Source organism: Prunus mume, linkage group LG7 (genome assembly GCF_029339155.1).
Source record: "Prunus mume cultivar Tortuosa linkage group LG7, ASM2933915v1, whole genome shotgun sequence".
Taxonomy (NCBI): domain Eukaryota; kingdom Viridiplantae; phylum Streptophyta; class Magnoliopsida; order Rosales; family Rosaceae; genus Prunus; species Prunus mume.
The window spans coordinates 17,028,846-17,051,542 of NC_142704.1; the positions used below are offsets into that span (position 1 = coordinate 17,028,846).

General features: G+C 36.8%; 2 protein-coding genes across 3 annotated transcripts; both read left to right on the top strand.

Moving 5' to 3' along the window:
* The first annotated feature begins 12,662 nt into the window (after window positions 1-12,662).
* On the top strand, window positions 12,663-17,871 carry CLPR4 (CLP protease R subunit 4). Of its 2 annotated transcripts, none has more exons than XM_008240149.3 (8): window positions 12,663-13,003; window positions 13,185-13,388; window positions 14,426-14,481; window positions 14,604-14,730; window positions 14,856-14,933; window positions 15,676-15,789; window positions 15,874-15,981; window positions 17,553-17,871. In XM_008240149.3, exons 1-7 carry the CDS (start codon window positions 12,740-12,742, stop codon window positions 15,946-15,948), a joined length of 918 nt encoding a protein of 305 aa, XP_008238371.1. In that variant the 5' UTR covers window positions 12,663-12,739; the 3' UTR covers window positions 15,949-15,981; window positions 17,553-17,871. The 2 variants fall into 2 exon arrangements, with proteins under 2 accessions (XP_008238371.1, XP_008238370.1); XM_008240148.3 differs by lacking the exon at window positions 17,553-17,871 and adding an exon at window positions 16,136-16,668.
* A 1,446-nt stretch (window positions 17,872-19,317) lies between these two features.
* Window positions 19,318-21,321, top strand: EXLB1 (expansin-like B1). Its single transcript, XM_008240150.2, has 4 exons — window positions 19,318-19,573; window positions 20,021-20,127; window positions 20,270-20,587; window positions 20,869-21,321. Exons 1-4 carry the CDS (start codon window positions 19,438-19,440, stop codon window positions 21,064-21,066), a joined length of 759 nt encoding a protein of 252 aa, XP_008238372.2. The 5' UTR covers window positions 19,318-19,437; the 3' UTR covers window positions 21,067-21,321.
* The last annotated feature ends 1,376 nt before the right edge of the window (window positions 21,322-22,697 follow it).

The window sequence follows — 22,697 nt, forward strand, 5'->3', positions numbered from 1 at the left end:
GGCAGGGTTTTGAGTCTCCTCCAAGTATGGAAAACCTCAACAAAATTCACAGGCAGTCTCTAGCCCACTCAAGCCCTCAAAATCACTCCTGCTCGTGCAGATTGAGAAAATTGCGATTACGCCACTCAAAAGCTTCACAAAAGCATGAGGTACATCAAAGCTCGCCAGAATCGCCTTTGGTATCGATTTACAAGTTGAAGCCTAGCACCAAGGTTGTCAACGGTCCATCCGAAGCGTCCCGATCCCGGGCATCTCGATCCATCCTGGACAGAACCTTCTATCTCGATGTAAAGTCCCGGCTGTCCCTTCATCTTTCTCTAGCATAAGTATTCACTGTTATATTTTTGTAAAAGGCAGTTCCGCCTAAAGAACAATTTAAATCCCATCAAACCATTCTGGCCAAGGCAACCTCTTTATACTTGAGATAAATTGTTAAAGTCCTCACCAGTCTGAGGCAGGAAAAGAACTTACTTGGGAGATATTCCTCACTCAAATTCACAATCGTTTGTTTGCAGAAATCAGTAACTTGGGACGCAAGTTATCCATTCCAAACCAAGTCTGCTAGAAATTTTGCTAGCAATGGCACGCTCGCACACCAAAGAAAGCTGACTTGTTGACCAGTTTATGGTTCTCAAGGCAGTGGGGAACTTTGCCCTTCCATCATAGGAGTAAACACAAGAACGGGTGAACACCACCCTTAAGTGGTATTGAAGGATGGCAATGGGTCTAATTTAGGGTAGGTATGTCATCTCCATCCATATCCCGTTAAGCATTTTTCCCCCATCTATGCCTTCGCACACATAATATTCAAATTGGGGATTTCTCATACCCACCTTAATTGAGGAATGGGTTCCCGACTCCTTCCCTCCCCAAAAAAATGTAGGAGAAAATAAAATAAAAAGCTACTTTGTTGAATAAATAAAAAAGAGTATTATGAGCATAATATATGTATTAATTCCTTTTTTATTAACAAAAATACAGATTATTTAAAAAAATTAATACATATTCAAGACATGATCATTATTATAGAGGTAACGCCACCATATCACACGTCTAAATAATATATTTATTAGAAAAATAAATTATATATATATATTCTAAACGGAGAGAGTTCGAATTGGGGATTAGAATATTATCCCCGCCCTTCCCCGAACATCATACTCAAAAATTTCTCCAAACCCGTCCTCATACCCGTTTCTTAATCTTCATACCCGACCCATTAAGATCAAATCCTCATCAAGACCTTTGCACGTGGCTAAAATTGTCATACCTAGTATTGACTCCTTCAAAGTTTTATTCCATGCTATAAATTAGCAATATCAAACCCTATTATATTTGTCCCCAAAAAAAAAAAAAAAACCCCCTTATTACATATCCCGACAACAACAAAAAATGCCCTGTTAAATATTGTCTAAAATTCTTTTTTCTTTTTCTTTTTTTTAAATCGAAGTTATTTTGCATGGCGCTAATAAGAGAATGAGTTTTTGACAACAAAAAAAGGCATAGACGCAGGCTCTTGAATTTTCCGCTATAAGAAACTTTCATATCATACACAAACCCTAAATTCCTTTGTGCGACTCTAATAGCAAAGGCTCTATCATCCGGTATAATGGGGGATCGGAATACATCTCAACCTTCTGCCGCCAGCGCTCTGCTCACCTCCGGTCAAGATGCTCAGATCAATCCGCGGATGATGGTTTCACGCAACCTTGAGGTCCTGCAGAATATATGGGAGATCGAGAACTCTCTACGTGAACTTTGCGAGAGAAGGGAGATAGAGAAATCTCTGGGGGAAGTGGGCAAGATATCGAAGATGGAAAAATCTCTAGCCGCGCCCAGCAAATCCAACTGGTCGATTTGACGAAATCAATGTCGGAGCAGCTTCGCTCACTACAACGCAGTGGATAAGGCCGTTAATCCTTACCCAAGGTCAGTGAATGGCTTAGTGGATTTCATCTTCTTTTCTCTGATGTTTTCCTTTTTTTTCAAATTCTGCTTAAGTTTTCTCTTGTTGCTGCCCGCATATTTAATTATTCAAAGATTTTTGCTTGAAATAATAACCAGCTCCTCTCTGTTTCTTCGAGTCGTTTTCTTGCAAACTGTAGTGTGTTATTTTCTGAGGAATCGGATGTTATATTTTGCAATTCTGATCATTTATATATTCCATGAATTGAAATTATCATGTATCAATTACTATTTAATATTTAATGATGATGATCTAGTTCTATTCCATTCCATTCGCAGTTTGTTGGAAAAATGGGCAAGGCATTTTTACTGTTTGTATTTATTAATTCTCTCTGAGTAGTAGGTAGGTAGGTGTTTGAAAAGCTTAACTTGACTTCTTGTATATATCTCTCTTCTCTGTCTAGCTTGCCCAGAAATCATGCATGACAGTAGATCCGGGGGTAGCTATTAGATCTGTATATTTATTTGTGTGTTTTGGGAGCGAAGAATTAACTAATGCAATCTATGAAGTGAAGTTCAAACACGGAGGAGTCGCTCGTGAACCCCTGGTTGTTGAATTAGTTAACAGGTTCTGTGAGGGTGAGAAGAATGAGAATGTTGCCACGCAGGGGGCTGTACGGATTTTCCACCTCTCCAATTTATACGTCCCTACAAAGGACGGTGGATATATTGTTGACACAAAGACTATGATCTTCATCTTTTCCTCCTACCCTAGGCTATAAATCAATTCCTATTTTTGTGTCTGCATATGACAAGCTGTATTGTCTTGCAAGTCCATTTTCCATCCCAGCCCTCCTTTGAGAGATTTGATCATGATACGAACTTGTGGGAGAAAATGCCGCCGTATCCATTTTATAATGATTATGAAATCCACATGAATATAACTGGTTATGCCATTTGTTATGGCGTTATTTTGTTTTCATTGTGTAGCATAAGAGAAAAGAATTTCGATGTCGTTGCATTTCATGTGGGTAGAAATCAATGGAAGCCAGTGGAAGTTGATGATTCGGTGTATAATGCTCCTTTCCAAGGAAGGGCTGTGGTTGTAGGCAAAACTATATATTCCTTACGTCAGGGGGAAGTTATAGCATTCTCCTTGGGGCTGGACAAAGATGATAACGGTGGTGTTGTATATAACCTAAACCAACTGTTTATATTGCAAGGCCTGGAGGTTGCGAATCAACTGTTCGCATTTGATATGTGTTGGAGTGAGTATTTGGTTCATTTGGGGAACAGTGACTTTTTCCATGTCAAGACTGAATGTTGCAATGACATGGCTCCATCCTGCGTCCCTATTCCAACTTTTGTTAATGATCTCATTGATCGGGATTTGAGAGAATGGAATCTGGAGAGCATCTCAAATGTTATTGAGCCTGCTGTGGCAAATTTAATCCGTGCTATTCCTCTCTGTAATCTTACTCGTGAGGATACTCTGATTTGGCCTTGGAATAAAGATGGAATCTTTTCTGTTCATAGTGGTTACCATTGGGCTATGGAAAATTTGGTGGCTGTGGGTAGTGTGCCGGAACATCACTCCCACCAAGTAGATAAAAAGTTATGGAAGTCAATATGGAGTATGAAAGTTTTACCAAAGATCGAACTTTTCTTTTGGAGGGCTTTGACAAATTCCTTGCCCACTCTGAAAAACCTGTTTCAACACAGAGCTAGGACTACTCCAGTCTGCACTTTATGCAATTCTTGTGATGAGTCACCCGAACATGCTATTCTTTTGTGTCCTTGGACTGCCTGTGTTTGGTTTGGCATCCCCTTAAACTACTGTGTGAATGTTCAAAGCGTGACTTCCCTTGACAGATGGCTATTGGGAGTTACTACTTCTTTGGCTCTTTTTGAAGAAAGGAATAAGGAGATTCTTGTTTTGGTGGGCATCACGTGTTGGGAGATTTGGAAAGAAAGATGTTCTGCTATTTTGAAGGTCGTTCCCCAAGCCCATACTCTGTTATTAGAAAAGTTATTTCCTTATGGGGAGAACCGTGTCCTTCCCCGGGTATTACTACTAGTTCTACTCCCTCTTTTTCTCTCCCTTCCCCTCGCTCTTTGGAGGGTTCCCCCACATCCTTGTATTAAGGTTAATGTGGATGGAGCTTGGAAAAAGGACTCTCTGCAGGGTGGTGTGGGTTGCTGCTTGCGTGATTCTGGGGGCAGATTGTTGGCTGGTATGAGTAAGGCTACTCTCCGGAACTCTGCTGTAGAAGTGGAAGCGGAAGCTGTTTTGGAAGGGCTAATTCTGGCAAAAGAGGAAAACTGTCAGGAAATCATTCTTGAAAGTGATTCTATGGATGTTGTCTCTTGTATGAGGAATGAAAATCTGCGCGGCAACTGGAGAATCATCCCACTTATCTTGGAGATCAGGAGACTCTCTTCATGGTTCACCTCGGTCAAATGGGAATGGGTTTCTCGCCAAGCAAATCAAGCTGCGCATGCTGCTGCAGCTCTGTCAAACATGAGGGTGCGATCTTTGCGTTGGGCCTCACAGCCTCCTCCTTCTTTGGTTCGGGTATTGGCTAAGGACGGTTTGCTGTGCCCCCGTAGTAATTAGTTTTAGTTATAAGGTAAGTTTACTACTTGTATTTCCAGTTTTCTATCTCCTGGGAGGTATCTTTGGCCTCCCTGTGATTTGTATTGTTGGTATTGCTCTGGGGTTCTCCCCTGTCCCTGTATGCCTTTTCTTGCAACTTCCTGTTTGGTGCTGCTAAAGCCTTCTCTGGCTTTTTAATGAAGTTTTATTCTGACAAAAAAAAAAGCCTGGGATGATAATTGTTCTGTGGTGAAACAGAGGAGAATGGCAAAGGTGAAAGAAGGGTGTTTACATGAAATCTTTTTGTTTATTTAATGACCAATGAATCAAGAGACTTAAATTTTTGTCATGTCTATTAGTGTTTTTATTGACCTTTGAGTCTAATTTCTTGTAATATAATTGGGTTTTGCAGAAAGAAGCTAGGCGTGGAATAGCTGCCAGGAAAATGATAATAAATTTTGAAACAGGAAGATGGGAGGTTGGCTGCCGGGCCTCGTGAAAGAGTTTAGTGTTCTCCTCTGGGTCTCTACATTGTCCCCGGTCCTACCTACCCAGAGACCAACTCTGATCAAAAGAAAATAATCTCCCTAAGCATTTCCCTTGACTCGTTTCACTCTGTTAGCTAGATTGTTGACTCTAAAATAAATGCTGAATTACATTTGGGTTTTGTGTTCATTGTGTCCCTTGTTTGTTCTATTATATAAACTAGAGAAGGCCAGTGACGTAGTGGATTGAAGAATATGTGTGCAAAAAAAATTAAAAAAAATAGTGTTTTGCACATATGAAGAATATTTTCTTCCAGGGATGACAAACGGTGTCCGTTATTTTCACCCACTCTTGATTAAGTTCATATCAGAAGAAAATGCAGAAATAACATTGATTATAATTATGTCAATATCTACAAAGACATGAGCTGCAGTTTCTTTCTCAGTTCTCAAATATTCAGAGGAGTTTCCAGGCAACCACACAAAAATCACTAGCCAATAAAGGCTTCATTTACACGCACTGTTACTTGGAGTTGGAACTGAGAAGATGTTTGGTAATTTTCTTTGGAAAGTAGGATCTGTAAATTTTCTATGCTGCTGCTATGCAATTACCTGGACTGCATTAAGACTTTGGCATGGTTGACGGCATGAGAAACACAAGCATGAAACAAATCGAGGGGGGAAAAGACAATCATATAAGTTGTAACTGAAACCATGCTGACGTGTCACGTAGCATTGACCTTCTACTACTACTACTATACACTGCTAACAACTATAGTAAATGAAATCAGGCTAATGGCTAATCCACCTAAAGTCGTACTGCTTCACACTAACAAGAGTACTGAGAAATATATAATATCATACTTAATTTCAGTAAACGATATGTAATCAATCATAGAATTAATTACAGAATACTAACTTGGCCAACAATGATATGATTTTTCTGGTGATATTTATTACCCAAATATATATATATATATATATATATTTCAAGCCCAAACCATGATGAGGCCCAACTTTGCCTCCACTAGGCCCAAACTCTATTTAGGATTTCTAAAGTGTTGGTGTTTATAAACCATCGAAGGAAACAACTCCCTTCCAATGTTGGACTAAATAAAAGTGTATTTTTCCTATACAAACTCTAACATAATCCACATATACAGTAGTTTTCACTTTCAGAGCAGAGCAGAAAACTGAGAATGTTGCTACCTACCTAGCTAAGACCTAGCAAACAATAAAATTAAGGGCATTCAAAAAATATGATTATTTCAATGTCAAATGATGCTTAATTATGAGAGAGAAAGCTCAAGAAAATATATATCTACCTAAGACAGACAGAGAGATAGGCAATTTTATTTTGACTTGGTGGGGCCTGCGTGCCCACGTGGTTTCCGGTTGTAGTTTATTTCTTTTCCCTTATTAAAAAAAAAGAGAGACAGATAATATCCCATCTCAGTAGTGCACAGAAACTTGGTTACTTATTAATTAAAATTCTACCTGCAAACTATAATAAGCAAGAGATGATGGATGATCAAATCATGGGAGAGAGTGAGTCAGTCGACCACAACAAGAGTTTGATACTCTTTGTCAGCGATGGCTGCTTCCATGAGATGGTGCGGGCGAAAATCCCTGCCATTGTCCAAGAAGGACTTGACCAAATTGTTGGACCAGCCACCCAACAGAGTCACCCTTGGACGAGGCGAATCAATCAAAGGCAAATCAATCAATGGCGAATTCCAGTTGGAAATATCCCAAAACAGAATATGTGGCATGGCCTCATCCCTATACCCATTATCCTTAAACATTCTCTGTATGGCCTCATACTTAGTCTCCCAAGCGCAGCTATCATATGATCTTGAGGGTATGCAGTAGGTGAACACAAATAGCTTCTTAATCATCTGATGTGTCTTCAAATCTTCCTTGAGAGTCACTTGGAGAATCAAATCAAATATCTCTTCCAAATCCATTGCAATGCCGAAGTCCATTCTCTTCAAAAAGGACAAGTTGGACTTAAGATCATCGCCAAGTAAGGAATACAGGTGAGGAGTCCGAGGCAAAAGAAGCGATGCTTGCTGAGCACGAGAACCGCGAAAGGGGAACTGGACTAATCACCTTTCCTCTCTATACTGGCTCTTTACTCAGTTGAGACACCAAACACTACTACAAAAAGTGACAAAGACGACCAGAAAAAAACAACGGTCTAAGTGAAAGCCATCGTCGTTTTTTAAAAGACGACGGTTCTATAAAACCGCCGTGTAATAACACCTTAGACACCTAAAAAATGGAGATTCAAATGGTTGTTCATAAACAACGACGTACCTAATTAAAAAACCGACGTCTATTTGAAACAGGATTTCCGCAGTGTAAAATCAAAGCAAATAAAGAACGGCAGAAGTTATGAATCGACCGACATAGAAAGTAAAGACGACGATTTCAAAAAAAGCCGCCGTTTTTACACAGAAAATAACACGACCAAGTTTTCGTATAAGGCGCCATATAATTACAAATAAATTCACGGCGATAAAATACAAAATATCGCCGTATTAAATTAATGTACAACGACGGAAAATAAAAATATATTGACGTCTTTCTTGTATAGTTCTACGACGGTATCTTTAAATCTCACCACGTTTGTTTTTCATTTAACGACGTATTATAAAATTTAACGTCGTATTTATTCCCTTTATACGTCATACCTTATATTTAAACCGTCGTCTTAATACGAATTTTTTTTATCAATTTATTTCTTTGATTTTGTTATCATATGTCATACTATATGTAAAGATGACACTTTTTATATATATATAAAAAACGTTTTCTATTATATGTAAAGATGACGATTTTTATAAAAACCGTCGTCTATTATGTGTAAAGATGACGATTTTTATAAAAACCGTCGTCTATTATATGTAAAGATGACGATTTTATAAAACCGTCGTCTATTATATGTAAAGATGACGATTTTTATAAAAACCGCCGTCTATTATGTGTAAAGATGACAATTTTTTAAAAATCGTCGTCTATTATGTGTAAAGATGACGATTTTATAAAACCGTCGTCTATTATATGTAAAGATGACGCTTTTTATAAAAACTGTCGTCTATTATATGTAAAGATGACGATTTTTTTAAAAAAGGGTCATCTATTATATATAAAGATGACGCTTTTTATAAAAAATGGTCGTCTATTATATGTAAAGATGATGGTTTGTTATAATAACCGTTAAATCATGATTGTTCATTTATAACCGTCGAAATTTTTTGTCCCGTTACTTTATCTCTGAATGTTTATTTTTTTCGATTTTTGGTGTAGATGATCTCGAAGTATAAACAAACAAGTTTGACGGTTAGATCGTTGAAACTAGTTTCTTAGAATGCGTATGCCATCAAAACAATATATTCACTAACAATTAAGAGTTTATTTATACTTTCGTTAAATATAACATAAGATTTTGTGGTATCCACTAGTGTAAATATTTTAAATTGAAGATCAAATTCAGTCATTGTATTCATATAGGGTCAAGGAGTGTAGCGGTAAAAAATCATCAAAATCGGAGTTAAAATAACCTTTAAATCATGATTTTTCATTTATAACCGTCGAAATTTTTTGTCTCGTTACTTGATCTCTGAATGTTTATTTTTTCCAATTTTTGGCGTATATGATCTCGAAGTATAAACAAACACGTTTGACGGTTGGATCATTGAAACTAGTTTCTTAGAATGCGTATGTCATCAAAACAATATATTCACTAATAATTAAGAGTTTATTTATATTTTCGTTAAATATGACATAAGATTTTGTGGTATCCACTACTGTAAATATTTTAAATTGAAGATCAAATTCAATCATTGTATTCATATTGGTTCAAGGAGTGTAGCGGTAAAAAATCATCAAAATCGGAGTTAAAATAACCGTTAAATCATGATTTTTCATTTATAACCATCGAAATTTTTTGTCCAGTTACTTTATCTCTGAATGTTTATTTTTTTCGATTTTTGGTGTAGATGATCTCGAAGTATAAACAAACAAGTTTGACGGTTGGATCGTTGAAACTAATTTCTTAAAATGCGTATGCCATAAAAAAAAATATTCACTAACAATTAAGAGTTTATTTATACTTTCGTTAAATATAACATAAGATTTTGTGGTATCTACTAGTGTAAATCTTTTAAATTGAAGATCAAATTCAGTCATTGTATTCATATAGGGTCAAGGAGTGTAGTGGGAAAAAACGTCTATTGTATGTAAAGATGACGCTTTTTATAAAAACCGTCGTCTATTATACGTAAAGATAACGCTTTTTATAAAAACCGTCGTCTATTGTATGTAAAGATGACGCTTTTTATAAAAAACCGTCGTCTATTGTATGTAAAGATGACGCTTTTTATAAAAACCGTCGTCTATTATATGTAAAGATGACGCTTTTTATAAAAAACCGTCGTATATTATATGTAAAGATGACAAATTTTTTTAAAAAAGCGTCGTCTTTTAAAACACGCTAAAAAATGGCCGCTTAAGTGAATTCGCGCTCGATAAATTTTTAAATTTTCACCCGTCTTTGAAAATCTTATCTCTCATTAACAAGCGTCGTCTTTTAAAACACGCTAAAAAAAGTCTACTTAAGTGAATTCGCACTTGTCAAATTTTCAGATTTTCCCCCGTCTGAAAACCTTATCTCTCCCTCCTTGAAACCCTCTTGCACTCTCTAAAACACCCTCATGAAACTCTCTACAAAATCATCAAAAGATCGATATCAATGAAGGAGTTGAGAGATTGAGGTCTTAGCAAATCCATAAGATGTAGAGGGATGTTCTGTATTTGAGAATCAAAGCTGGTTGAAAGGTTTGATTTGAAAGTCACCTAATCTCTTAATACCCTTCTATATCTAGCTAGTGAATTCTGGATTAGTCTATTTGCGTTTTTGGTATGTTCTTTGTATCCTTAATTTCAGATTTTGTCTCTCTTGATTTGTCTTATTTGTTTACATATTTTTTTTTATTTCTGGTTTCTTTTAAGATTTTCTGATTTGGTTATCAGGAGATGAGGAGGAAGCTTGCAGATTTATAACTTTTTCTTTTGCAGGTTTTCTATGTGAGTCGTATGTTTTTTTGTTGTTGAAAATTTGCAGGTTCTCGATGGTCTTTTTTATGCTCATTTTACAAGTTTTCTATGGAAATATGGACCAATGGTAAAATTTCTCTTCCACCTAATTTTTTATGTTTATAATCTTAGCTTCTTCTTTTTTTCTCTCTTTGTCATTTTGATTTATTTACAGGGATGATGGAGGAGACTTCAGTTGTGCATCATTTGTATGTTTGGATGAGGAATGCTTGGATTAGGAGTACGTAGGTCTTGTTAGGAATTATGTTTGTTCTAGAATAAAGATTGTTAGGAATTAGGAGTACGTAGGTCTTGTTAGGAATTATGTACGTAGGTCGTGTTTGTAATAACTATTGAATCTTCAAGTTTTATGAAAGAAACTATTTTTGATAAAGCATTATGGTTGGTTTTCTAGTAAAAATCGTTGTATAGCATCATAGGAAATCAAAAAGCATTATTGTACGTAAAGATGACGTTTTTTTATAAAAAAAAGTCGTCTATTGTATGTAAAGAGGACGTTTTTATAAAAACCGTCGTCTATTGTATGTAAAGATGACGTTTTTATAAAACCGTCGTCTATTATACGTAAAGATGACGCTTTTATAATAAAAAAACTGTCATCTATTGTAAAAAAAACCGTCGTCTATTATACGTAAAGATGATGCTTTTTATAAAAAAAACGGTCATCTATTGTACGTAAAGATGACGCTTTTTATAAAAAAACCGTCGTGTATTGTATGTAAAGATGACGCTTTTTATAAAAACCGTCGTCTATTGTATGTAAAGATGACGCTTTTTATAAAAAAAAGGTTGTCTCTATTGTATGTAAAGATGACGTCTTTATAAACAATCCACGACGGTTTTCATAAAAAAATCGTCATCTTTACATACAATACACGACGGTTTTATTAAAAACAGTCGTCTTTCCTCCTATAATTAACGATCTTTACCTCTAAACAACGACGATTTTCTTTAAAAACCGTCATCTTTACTGATAAACAACGACAGTGAAAAGCCGTCGTGGTTTGAAACTCAAATAGACGGCAGTCGATTTCACGACCGGGTGAAAACCTTTTACACAACGGTGGTTTCTCATCGTCTATTTCAATTTTTGTAGTAGTGAAAATTCCCAAACTCACGGACTGTTCTCTGCTTCCTTTACCCATGATTCCGTCAGCGAACTTACATGTAGCCAAGCAGTTTTTGAATTTGCCTCCCTCCTTGTGCTTTTACACCATGGCCTTGAAACTCAGCCGCTTCCCTGAGATCTCCATCTTCCACATAGTGTATGATCTGATGGGGAAGCAAAGCATCCGGCTTTATTATATTTATGTCGCCACTTAAATTCCTGCAGCTTGACTCCTCCAAATACCTCTTAACCGCACACCCCCTTCGTGCGTTAAACATGCCTTGATGATTGCAGTACTTTTTTAGCAGCAGGAGTTGCCTTCTCATGAGGAGGAAGTAGAAGGCCATTCAGAATGTTGACAAGTAAATACAAGCCGCCAAAGGAGTGGGCAATAGAGGCGGCGTTGCATGCGAGAGTCTTGGGGTGGTTGTGGTAGAGTCAAGAGGCGGCAGTTTTGAAGGCTTCCAAATAGTACCGTTTTCCAGCATAGAGGTTGCAGATGAGCTTGAGGGTGGTTAGGGGATTGTGAGACCAGGGCACCGGGAGCTGTTGCTTCAGTAGTTAAGGGAACGGGAATTATTGGAAGACCGCTTGGCATCGTCCTCGTCCTCATCGACCATAGTACTTTCCAACTAATCATGTGAGATAGAATAAACATTCAGTAATATTATGTTATATCATTTGGGTAATGATCCATCAACCTACTATTTCCTTTTGTGAGGTCAGGTACCTCTGATCCTTGAAGGTTCACTAGTCACCTACGTAAATCTTCCCCTGCTTGAAAAATAATAACTTGAAAGATAGTAAGACTTCTTGTGTATGAATGATGGGACCTAAGCTTCTAAAAACGTGCCTTGAATTCTTAATGGCGTAATAACCTCCAGGCCAGCACAAACGGGAGAATTTATCTTGAAGGTGGAAGAATTACTAAAGTTGCCATGGATTTGTTGATCTTGTACTGACACAAATTCGTCATTTGAGATACTAGATTTAATATTTTAAAGGGGAAAGGTATGATGATCGGAACGAAAACAAAGAGTTTAAACTTTACAGTTATATTTCATGAATATGATAATGAAGTTAAGTGCAATTGTTGCAAGTTTGTGTTTAGGGCAATGTTATGCGTACATGCAATTTATGCATTGATTAAGAATGTGACAAACGAATGTTTAAAAAAAAAAATTAAAATCTAAAAGTGACCGAAAAAAAATAAATCTATTGCTTTCACTTCAAAAGAAAGGAAGCAATGTAAAACAATCTCGAGCCCCTGTATTCAGAGATTGTGCACAAATTCAATTGGTAGATGTACTGATTTCTTTTTTAGGTCCAAATGAATGCCCTAATAAACATATATTGGGCTGGAGCCTCCCTCTTTCGTGGGCTCAAGATTGTTTTAACCCGAATTAAAACTAAAAGCCCAATCTATTTTGTTTCGATATCTTCTTCCATTATTCTCTTTTCCAGTTTTCACTGACTCACAGTTGGCCACAGCCTTCTCCAGTTGAAGAGCGCTCCAAACCATCAATGGAGGTCGCCACCACGGCTTCAAGCTTCGCGCTTCACACGCGCATGTTAGCATCGCCAACCACTCGCCGAGCCCTAAGCCATAGCCGCACCCAAACGACGTCGTCCCCTACCCTTCCCAGAGCATCCCTCTCAACCAATTTCCTCTCTCCCTTCGCCGGCACCAGCATCTCCTCCGAATTTTCAGGCCACAAGCTCCGCCCCTCGAGCCTCAACCCAGCGTCGTTCCGTGGCTCCAAGCCCAAACGCGGTGTCGTCACCATGGTACTCCCCCAATTACCTTCCCACATTTAACTCTCAATTTTGTTTTTGTTTTTTCTTTTCATTTTAAATATAATAAATTTAGGCTCAATTTTAATTACCCTCCAATAAATTTGAGATTTTGGGTAATGGGTAGTGTTGTTATTGATTATTGTATAATGAAGTTTGAAATTTGTGTGTTTAGGTTATTCCGTTTCAAAGAGGAAGTGCATGGGAGCAACCGCCTCCAGACCTGGCATCATATCTGTACAAAAATCGAATTGTGTACTTGGGCATGTCACTTGTTCCTTCAGTGACGGAGTTGATACTGGCGGAGTTTCTCTACCTTCAGTATGAAGATGAAACGAAGCCCATTTACTTGTACGTAAATTCCACTGGAACAACCAAGGTTAACATTCAGGACCCTTCATTTATTTTTCGCTAGTACAACCAAGTTGATACTGGCGGAGTTTCTCTGCTTGTTTAACAGATTGGCATGATTGAAGGACGACCAAACTTAATAGTCAGCACCCTTTTATTATTAAGTCATGATAGTACTATATAACTAGAATATGACTGGACCAATGTTTGGTCATAGATGAAAGGTCGATGCTGGGGAGGCAATAATGGGTTCGCCTTTGTTGTCAATTTTGTATGCATATCTATGGTTTTACATTTTGATGGTATCGGTCAATTCATACGTGGTAGTAGCTACAGAGTGCATGCTTATTGCGTGATTGTGCATATATGGTGAGATATGAGAAAAGAAATTGTGTTTGGTAATGTGCTGAAAGCTCATTCCAGCAGTTGCTTCGATGTTGGTGTTAGAGCCAGAGGTAGTTATAGTAGTGCTAATGGGTTGGTACCAATCTTTTAAAATGGCGGTTCTGATACAATCATAGGTGATTCCAACTTGTGGTGGTTGCAAAGGAGAAGGTTTGTGATTGATTCTCATGGTGGGATAGTGGTAGTTGTAAGGATTTCGTAGTAATATCTACATTTGTTGCAGCAGTATTATCATAAGGTAACCTTCTTTAGAAAAAACTTGTTAAAGAATGTATGATTTGTAACTACACTTTTAGTTTTCTCTTGTGTGGTAGTTTTTGGGCTTCTTCCACAGTCGTAATTCAAATTCTTTTGTGACAAGTGTTACATTTTTAATCAATTTGCTGGCAGGTGTGTTAGGACTTAGGAGAAACAGAAATTCTTGTCTTCTTTAGCTGTTAGCCCTTTTTTCTGCACATCCTTTTCACTTTGACCAACAAACAGTGTAGTTGCTTTATAACTATATAAGTAAAGTATAGTAATTCTCATATTACGTCCCTTCTGCATCTACTGTTAATAGAACAATGAAGATTGTTAAAAAATTGTGCCTTGTTTATTTTTCTTCTTTTATTTCCATACAATAGTTGTTCATTTTATATGACTTTCTCTTGTATTCTTCAGGGTGGTGAGAAGTTGGGTTACGAAACAGAGGCTTTTGCAATATATGATGTCATGAGGTCATCCATCTCTATTCTTCTGTTAGGTCATGCATTCATGTTGATCAATACTAGTTTCCATCACTTCAGAGATTATCTGAATTTTTCTCCAAAAGATTAAAACTAATTTCTAACCGCTGCAGGTATGTCAAACCACCTATATTTACTCTTTGTGTTGGTAACGCTTGGGGAGAAGCTGCCTTACTTTTGGCTGCTGGTTCGAAGGGAAACCGTTCTGCTTTACCCTCATCAACAATCATGATGAAGCAGGTTCTATATTTATCACAAATTTTTTTAGCTCTAAAATTGTGTACCATCTGGCATGTTTCTTACTTTTTATTGCAAGGTTTAAATTTTACATTGACCTTTTGTCTTCTTTCTTTATCTATATGTAGCCAATTGCAAGGTTTCAAGGTCAAGCAACAGATATTGAACTTGCAAGAAGGGAAGTGAGGAATGTTAAAGATGAGTTGGTAAGATTGATGGTCACCAGCATGTCTCCCTTTCTTCACTCTGTTCTCATTGACTAGTTTGAATGCTGGTTAGATTGCTTATGAGTTTTTAAAATTTTCGAAGAATAGCAGAATTCTTCGTTGCTTGAGCTCATTTCTGTTCTATTCTTCCATTTTTCTCTTTTCTGTAGCATGTTTATTAATTTTGCAGAATTTACTCTCTTGAATGTTGGTTGAGTTTGGGAGTATTTATATTTTTACAAATTTATAAATAAACCCAATTCTAGACATGTATTTATAGAAAAACCCAAGCACTATTTAAACATAGAAACACACCTTACCATGAAACAATTTGCTCTCTGTATAAGATTACAGAATTTAGCTCAGGTGTAATAATCAATGGGAAAGTAAACGAAAAGAAGGAAAAAGGAAAGACTGGTTTCATTATTTCTTCAGCTTCTACTTCAGTCCTCATTGATGAATAGACAAATAGATGAAACAAATCCGTTGATTAAAACAAGCAATAACAAAAAAATCTTCTTTACAGAGAGCATCCCCCTCGTTCCTTTTCAAATAAATATATTATTAAATGTTCTTTGAACATACGGTGGTATGTTAAACATCTGTGTGTTGAGTCCATAAGTTAATAATTCTATGAACTTTTCATTTGAATGTGCATTTTGACATTCGTGCGAACAATAAAATGCATTTAAACATGAGGTGACTTATCAACTCAATGTTTATTGTTTAATTTGTGTTCTAGGTTAAGCTATTTTCAAAGCATCTTGGAAAGTCAACTGAGCAAATTGAAGCAGACATTAGACGTCCGAAATATTTTAGTCCTAGTGAAGCAGTTGAATATGGCATCATAGACAAGGTACTTCCAATAGAAAGAGTTATTACATTTTTAGTCTAATTCATACCAAACCTATATTTACCCATTTTCAATTGTTTTTTCCAGGTACTGTACAATGAAAGGACTACCGAAGACAGAGGAGTTGTCTCAGACCTGAAAAAAGCACAACTTATTCCGTAGGAAGACTGAATGATCCTCAGAAGGAATATTCAGGTACAGGGAAATAATGAGTTATTGTCAGATTGTAAGTTAGTGATGTTCAATTATTTTTTTCATTACATGAAATTTATAATGGCTAATATTTGAGTATGAAAATCAAGTGGAATTTTGTCAGAAATTGTCCTAAACTTTCTGAACTTCTATGCAGTGCATGTTTTCTGTTGTTCAATAATTTTGACGGCTTCAGGAGAGTCCAATTAGTTGGGTTGTCATTCAGAACTACTGGATTTGACTTTGTTGTGTGTTAAGTTCTGGTTATTTGAGAAAGGGTGTAAAGTTCTGGATTCATAAAAAGTTCTGGTAGTTGAGAAAGAGTGGAAAGTCCCCTTCACTGAGCCACACGAACCCCTTGATGAGGTTGGAAACCCATGTTCTTGGATAGTGTACCACAGCACATCATTCCACAACATTGACATTATAGTTCTTTTTAGCATATTTAGTGTAATGTTGGAACCGCCACATATGCTGTGCTATGATGGCCTTTAATAAACTCAACAGGCTAGCAAGGAAGAGGAACTGGGTTGTTTGGATATGTACTTTCTGTTGAGTGAGAAATTTGCTCTCTAGTGTCGTTTTTATGCTTTTCAAAAAATTTAGTGCTCACAAGCACTCCCAGTTTCAATTATTAACCATTACATTGCTTTCGTATGAGTATAGATTATTCTGGAATTGGGATGTAAATGTGTGTTCTTTTCGTGGCCATACCACCTTTACCACTATTTTTCCTTATGATTCTGTAAAGCGACACCTGGAATAGGTGCCGTCTAAAGTTGTTGGGTTGACCATATGGTTAGCTTGCTTTACAGCTTACATTTGCCTTTTATTTTTTGTCGATTGCCAAAATTGGGAGTAAAAATGACTAATGAGGCAATTTTGGTTAATGGTATGCTTCGTGGCTTGTAGTTTTGGTTTCATTAACCAACAACATTACCTTTTGCCCTTTTCCTGTCATCCCAAGTTACAAGTGTAAGAGAGGGATGTGTCAAAGTGGCACATCTGAAGATATGAACCTTACACATATTTCAGTGCATTCTCTACAGTTTCTCGTCCATTATTTGCTCTAAGTGGTTGTCCCATTGGATGTGATGTCATTTTTGAGCCCCATCTATTGTGAAAGTCACGTCACATTCCTGGAATTATGACAGTATGAATTAGTTATTATGATAGAAACTCTTCGTCGTTTGTAGTTCATACAAATATGTTATTATGGGCGTAGATGAATTTAATCTTGGTATTAGTTATGTAATTTTATTTTGAAATGTGGATCAATAAGCTTAAGTTTAGAAAAATTCTTTGTCTACGGTTGCTAATTAAAAAAATGCTTTCGCTGAGGTCATAACAAAACAAATTGTGTCTATGCACTAAATGCTAATTACTTTTATTGAAGACTAGTGAATCTCAAAGTGCAATGTTGATATAAATATAAATAGGATTTCTACATGTTTGTAAATTGGTGCTTAAAGGATAATATTGTAGTTATGCTCCAAATTAGTGAGGTCTGTGATGTCTCATTTTTCATTGCCAGTTGTGCATTTTAACTTGTGATTTCAAACCAACTTTTTCAGATGGAAGTTTATCTGGCGATTAGCTTTCGAGAGTTCTGGAACAAGAGTTGCACTAATATTTCCAGTCAAGAGCTGCAGTTGGTAACACAAATTTTTCCAGTGCAGCAAAGGAATGCATAATACATAGCCTAAATTTGTATCAAGTACAAATAACTGTCACTGTATTCTTCTTTGGTCAGAGGTACATCTAGTTCTAGCATGATTAAGTGTAAAACCAGTTGAAAAAACAAAAGTGACATGTTCTTTTCATTTTCTTTTAATTTACACTTGTTAAAGATGTTTGTTGATTTGTTATTAAATGAAAACTATATTTTCGACTGAGGACTCGCCCGTGGCTGTACAATTCTGGTATTTCCATTGTTTATGCCTATTCAATCTTGAAGAAAATACTTGAAGGCAGAATGTTCGTGATAGTGGTTAAGATAATGAAGGCAATAATCCCTAATTGAGCTCATATTCCTTGTGCCTGGTTTGCTTGGAAGCAACTAAATGGAGGGCAGGGATCAAGATTCACCTACCCCCAATATCAACCTCTTTGGCCAGGACACACAAAACGTGTGATTTAAACGTGACTGCACCTGTTTGTTTTAGACATATCAAAGTCCACCCCATTACATTAACTTTTCCAGAAAAGGTTCTTTCATTTGGTTGGTTACAAGTTTCTTTTGCGCTTGTTTTAATCTAGACTTTGACACGAAGAAGACCTATATGCTTTTAGTTTTATCTCAGTCTAATAGGCCTCCTCAGTGCGTTACAACCAAACCTGGTGATGGCTTTGGTGGGTTTCAGTTGTTCATATCCCATAGCCCTTGGTATTTGACTTGAGATCCCAATTAAATTTCACCAGGATATATAGTAATACGCGTCTTTTAGATAAACTAGAGAAGGCTAGTGACTTAGTGGATGGATTGAAGTAGCTCGGAGCTAGTAGTTTCCAAATTGAAACCTACCATTTGAGTCATTACAACGCCAGAGAGAGTTGTTTTCGGAAAATACTTGTCTTCTCTATTGGAACTACGGATGTCTAGTTTTTGCCAATCACAGTTTAATATGTGTGCAAAAAAATTTCTCTGTGTTTTGCATGGATGAAGAATATTTTCTTCCAAAAAAGACAAATGGTGTCCAGCCACTCTTGATTAATTTCATATCACAAGAAAATGCAGAAATTACATTGATTATCAAAACAATCTCTCCTTTCTTATCAAAACAATCTCTTCTTTCTCTTGCTAAATGTGTCCGCACGTGGTGTTGTAATTAGAGAGAGTTATTACTATCACTGGTTTCATACAATAATGTATCTATTTTTTTTGTCATGTCATTAGTTATGTAATGAGATAACTTATCGTATGCACCTAAGATTTCTCATTGTTTATTGACAATAATTTGTACACAAAATACGAAATGGCTTTCGTCCAACCTATGGAATAATAAAGAGAGAATGGTCCCGATTGTAATGATAACCTAAGAACACCCTGATTTAATCAAACTTGTAGATTCAAAGAACGAGAGAAAAAGTTAGACTACACTTCTTGTGAGTATGTATTGAATTGTATTCTATTCTCTCCAACCTCCCATTAACAAAATATTTTTGTTTTATATAATAAGGGCAAAATAAAGGGGTCCCACATAAATGTACACGTAATCAACCTAATCCTAAGCAGCTCGGATCTCTTTTGTACCCTGTAGTTCCAAAGTGGAAGAAGAAGAAAATGTACTTACCACCTCAGCATGCACTAACCCCAGCCTCAACTATAAATATTGGACTCAGATATCTTTGCTCTCACAACTCTCCTCCTAAACCCTTTGGCTTAATCTACTTGATCAGCTTCCTTTTTCTATACTTAACCTCCTCTCATTGCTTAGGAAACTTTGTCATCACTGAGACATGGAATTTTCCCTTAAGCACAAAATTTGTTTTCTTTGTATCATGGTGCTCTTGCCTGCACTGTGTACCTCTCAAGACACATTCACAAGCTCTAGAGCAACCTATTATGGTAGCCCAGATTGCTATGGGACCCCAAGTATGTATAGCCTTTCCTACTAATGTAAACATTCATTTATGTTTATCTCATGTTGCTAAACTGTTAATCATGAGCATTGTTAAGTAGAATATTGTCTGAGCACGTGATCTTGATTGATCCAACGTGGCAACTTGTCTTGCAAAAGCGAATTTTCTCTAGTCATACTTATCTTTCGAGTCAAATACTTTTGTTACTAGACTGTGGACTTGGTCACGTAGTCTGAATACAACTAACCTCATTAATTATTTAGATTCACAGTTTGACAAGATAAGCTTACTATGATGTCAAATAGTATGAAAAGAAAATATTATCATGCATGTACGAAGACTACACATTAAGTTACCTATTTGGTAGCAAAATGACAGTAGCCTCCACTAAAAGTTCCTAAATAGTATTTATCATCTTGAAAATGGGGTAATTACTAATTGCAATGGTATGCTCATGTAGCTGGAGCTTGTGGCTATGGAGAATATGGAAGGACAGTCAACGACGGCCAAGTGACCGCAGTTGCTAGGCTGTATCGGAATGGAACTGGCTGTGGTGCATGTTACCAGGTACTCTTGAATCTACTCAATCATTTTTCAAAGTTGATGAACACTAATTATGTTGGTTAGCACTAACAATATTAATCAATTAAACAAGTGGCTCCTTAATTTAATTGTAACCCTAATTAATTTGCTTTTGCTTGTGATTCAGGTTAGGTGCAGAGAACCTCAACATTGCAGTAGTGATGGGGTGAATGCGGTGGTGACAGATTATGGGGAAGGAGACAGAACAGACTTCATCTTCAGCCAGAGAGCCTATGCAAAGTTGGCAAGTAACCCAGCTGCAGCTGAAAGGCTATTTGCTTATGGTGTGGTTGAAATTGAATACAGAAGGATCCCCTGCCGGTACTCTGGTCGTGCCAACCTTGTGTTCAAAGTCCATGAACATAGCAAATATCCTGAATACTTGGCTATAGTGATTCAACATGTAGCTGGCCAAAATGACATCATATCTGTTGAGTTGTGGCAGGTAAACTATACTTCACTTGGAATGCTGCATCAATTTAAACTTAGAACCTCTTCTAATAAAGTTTAAGCTGGCACGGTGTTAGAACCTCTTCTAATAAAGTGTAAGCTGGCACGGTGTTACTAGACCAAAAGGTCATTGACAACCGAACATACGTCTCTAACATAGACGAGACTTACTTATTATCTCTATACAGTGTGATTTATTAATACGATTATAATGTGGTACGTAAATGTGATACATATAGCATTACTTGTCTAATATAATATGTTTTTTTTGGGCAGGAGGATTACAAACAATGGAGGGCCATGCGCAGAGCATATGGAGCAGTTTTTGACACTCCAAACCCACCTTGTGGCTCCCTTAACGTGAGGTTCCAAGTGAGTGGCAGTGCAGGGGTGAAATTCGTGCAGGCAAACCAAGCCATCCCTGGAGATTGGAAAGCTGGGGTTTCCTATGAGACAGACATTCAGCTCAATTAACTGCACATGTTTTGAGATCATCCCAAACTTTTATCCAAATATTAGGACAGAAATTTCATGTTGGCTAATATATTATAATTATTCCATGTAATGCTAGTTGCTTGCTTGTCGTGACTAGGAGATGTATTAACTGTTGTTATTGTATGCTGTGTAGGAGCAAGTGCACTTGGCTTGCCCCAAGATTTAGTGGGATGGTGTACTTTCAATTTGTGAGGATATAATATGAATAAAGTTCCAACTTTTTGGATCCTTCAATATGTGCTTTCACAACACATACAGTCACGAACCTATATGATGATTAGCTAGTGGGATGGTGTACTTTCAATATGTGCTTTCACAACACATACAGCCAGGGACAGATCCAGGAATTACAAATCAGGTGGGCTAAATTTACCTTAAGTACAAATGTATTAAGGAAATTTGGTGAATTTGGTGGATTTTGGTTGGTTTTTGTAGATTTTTAGGCTTGGACAATAGATTTTAGGAACTAAAAACTAGAGGTAACCCACAAGGGTGACTAAATTTTTTTTTTTGGGTAAATCATAAGCCTAGTTTGTTATATTTTTATTTTATATAAGCATTTTTTAGTATATTTTCTTCATCGTATTTATAACTTTTTGTTGTTATACGACATTTGAAATAGAGAAAATGTTGGAATTATTGATAATATTGTTGAAATATTTAGAAGGGATTGAAGGGAAACAAAGAAAGAGAAAATAAGAAGATATTTATAAGGAATTGAAGTTAAAAAAGAAAGTAATAATAAAATAAAAACATTCCATTTTGTGGGGCAGTGCACTTAACAAAATAAAAACACATCTCATTCCAACACATATCTCCCCCCTCTCTCTTTTTTATTATATTTTCTCGTCTCTCTCTTTTTTAATCTCTCCCTCTATTTTTTTATTATTTTTTCCTCTCTCTCTCTCTCCCTCTCTCCCTCTTTCTTTATTCTTTTTCCTTCTTCCTCTCTTCTTCTTTTCTTTTTTCTCTCTCCGTCTGCTCCATCTCTCTGTTCTTTCTTCTTGCAGCTTTGGGATGGGCTATCTCCATTAAGTTTTTTTTCACTTATGAATACTATATGGTATTACAAATACAAAAAAAAGATTTGTATGGGTTGTAGCCCAAATAGCCCACTATGTGGATCCGTCCCTGCATACAGCTCTCTAGAAGCATACCACTAGGTATGCAGAAGATCTCGATCAACTTTAGTAGCTAGTGCCACACCAGGGAGGGACCAAGCAAGAATGCAACATCTCCACAGGCATAGGAAGAGCGCCGCCCCCACCAAGAAGAATGGCTCTACCACTCAATTTCCCCCTCATTGCTTGGGATTTATTGTTGAAAAACTTAGCCCTAAATCCTAACTCTACGATGGCTGCGATTCTACCCAAAATAATCCACCATGAGATTTTTCTTAAACATCCATTCAACTTTTATACTATAATGATACTTCAGTTCCCAATGTTAAGTTCAAATTCCCCAATGTTTTTTTTCTAAGGACCTTTTCTATTAAGAGGGGCGATAACATACTTTACTCACACCCTATACGGATGTTAGGACTCGAATTCAGGGCCTTAATTGAGGGAGCAATTGCTCCAATTGTGGGTCCTTTGCGATGTTTTTTGGTT

Coding starts and splice junctions, on each gene's coding strand:
- CLPR4 (XM_008240149.3), top strand. CDS start 12,740: ATGGAGGTCGCCACCACGGCTTCAAGCTTCGCGCTTCACACGCGCATG. Junction 13,004..13,184: donor AACGCGGTGTCGTCACCATG/GTACTCCCCCAA, acceptor TTGTGTGTTTAG/GTTATTCCGTTTCAAAGAGG. Junction 13,389..14,425: donor ATTCCACTGGAACAACCAAG/GTTAACATTCAG, acceptor TGTATTCTTCAG/GGTGGTGAGAAGTTGGGTTA.
- EXLB1 (XM_008240150.2), top strand. CDS start 19,438: ATGGAATTTTCCCTTAAGCACAAAATTTGTTTTCTTTGTATCATGGTG. Junction 19,574..20,020: donor AGATTGCTATGGGACCCCAA/GTATGTATAGCC, acceptor ATGCTCATGTAG/CTGGAGCTTGTGGCTATGGA. Junction 20,588..20,868: donor TATCTGTTGAGTTGTGGCAG/GTAAACTATACT, acceptor TTTTTTGGGCAG/GAGGATTACAAACAATGGAG.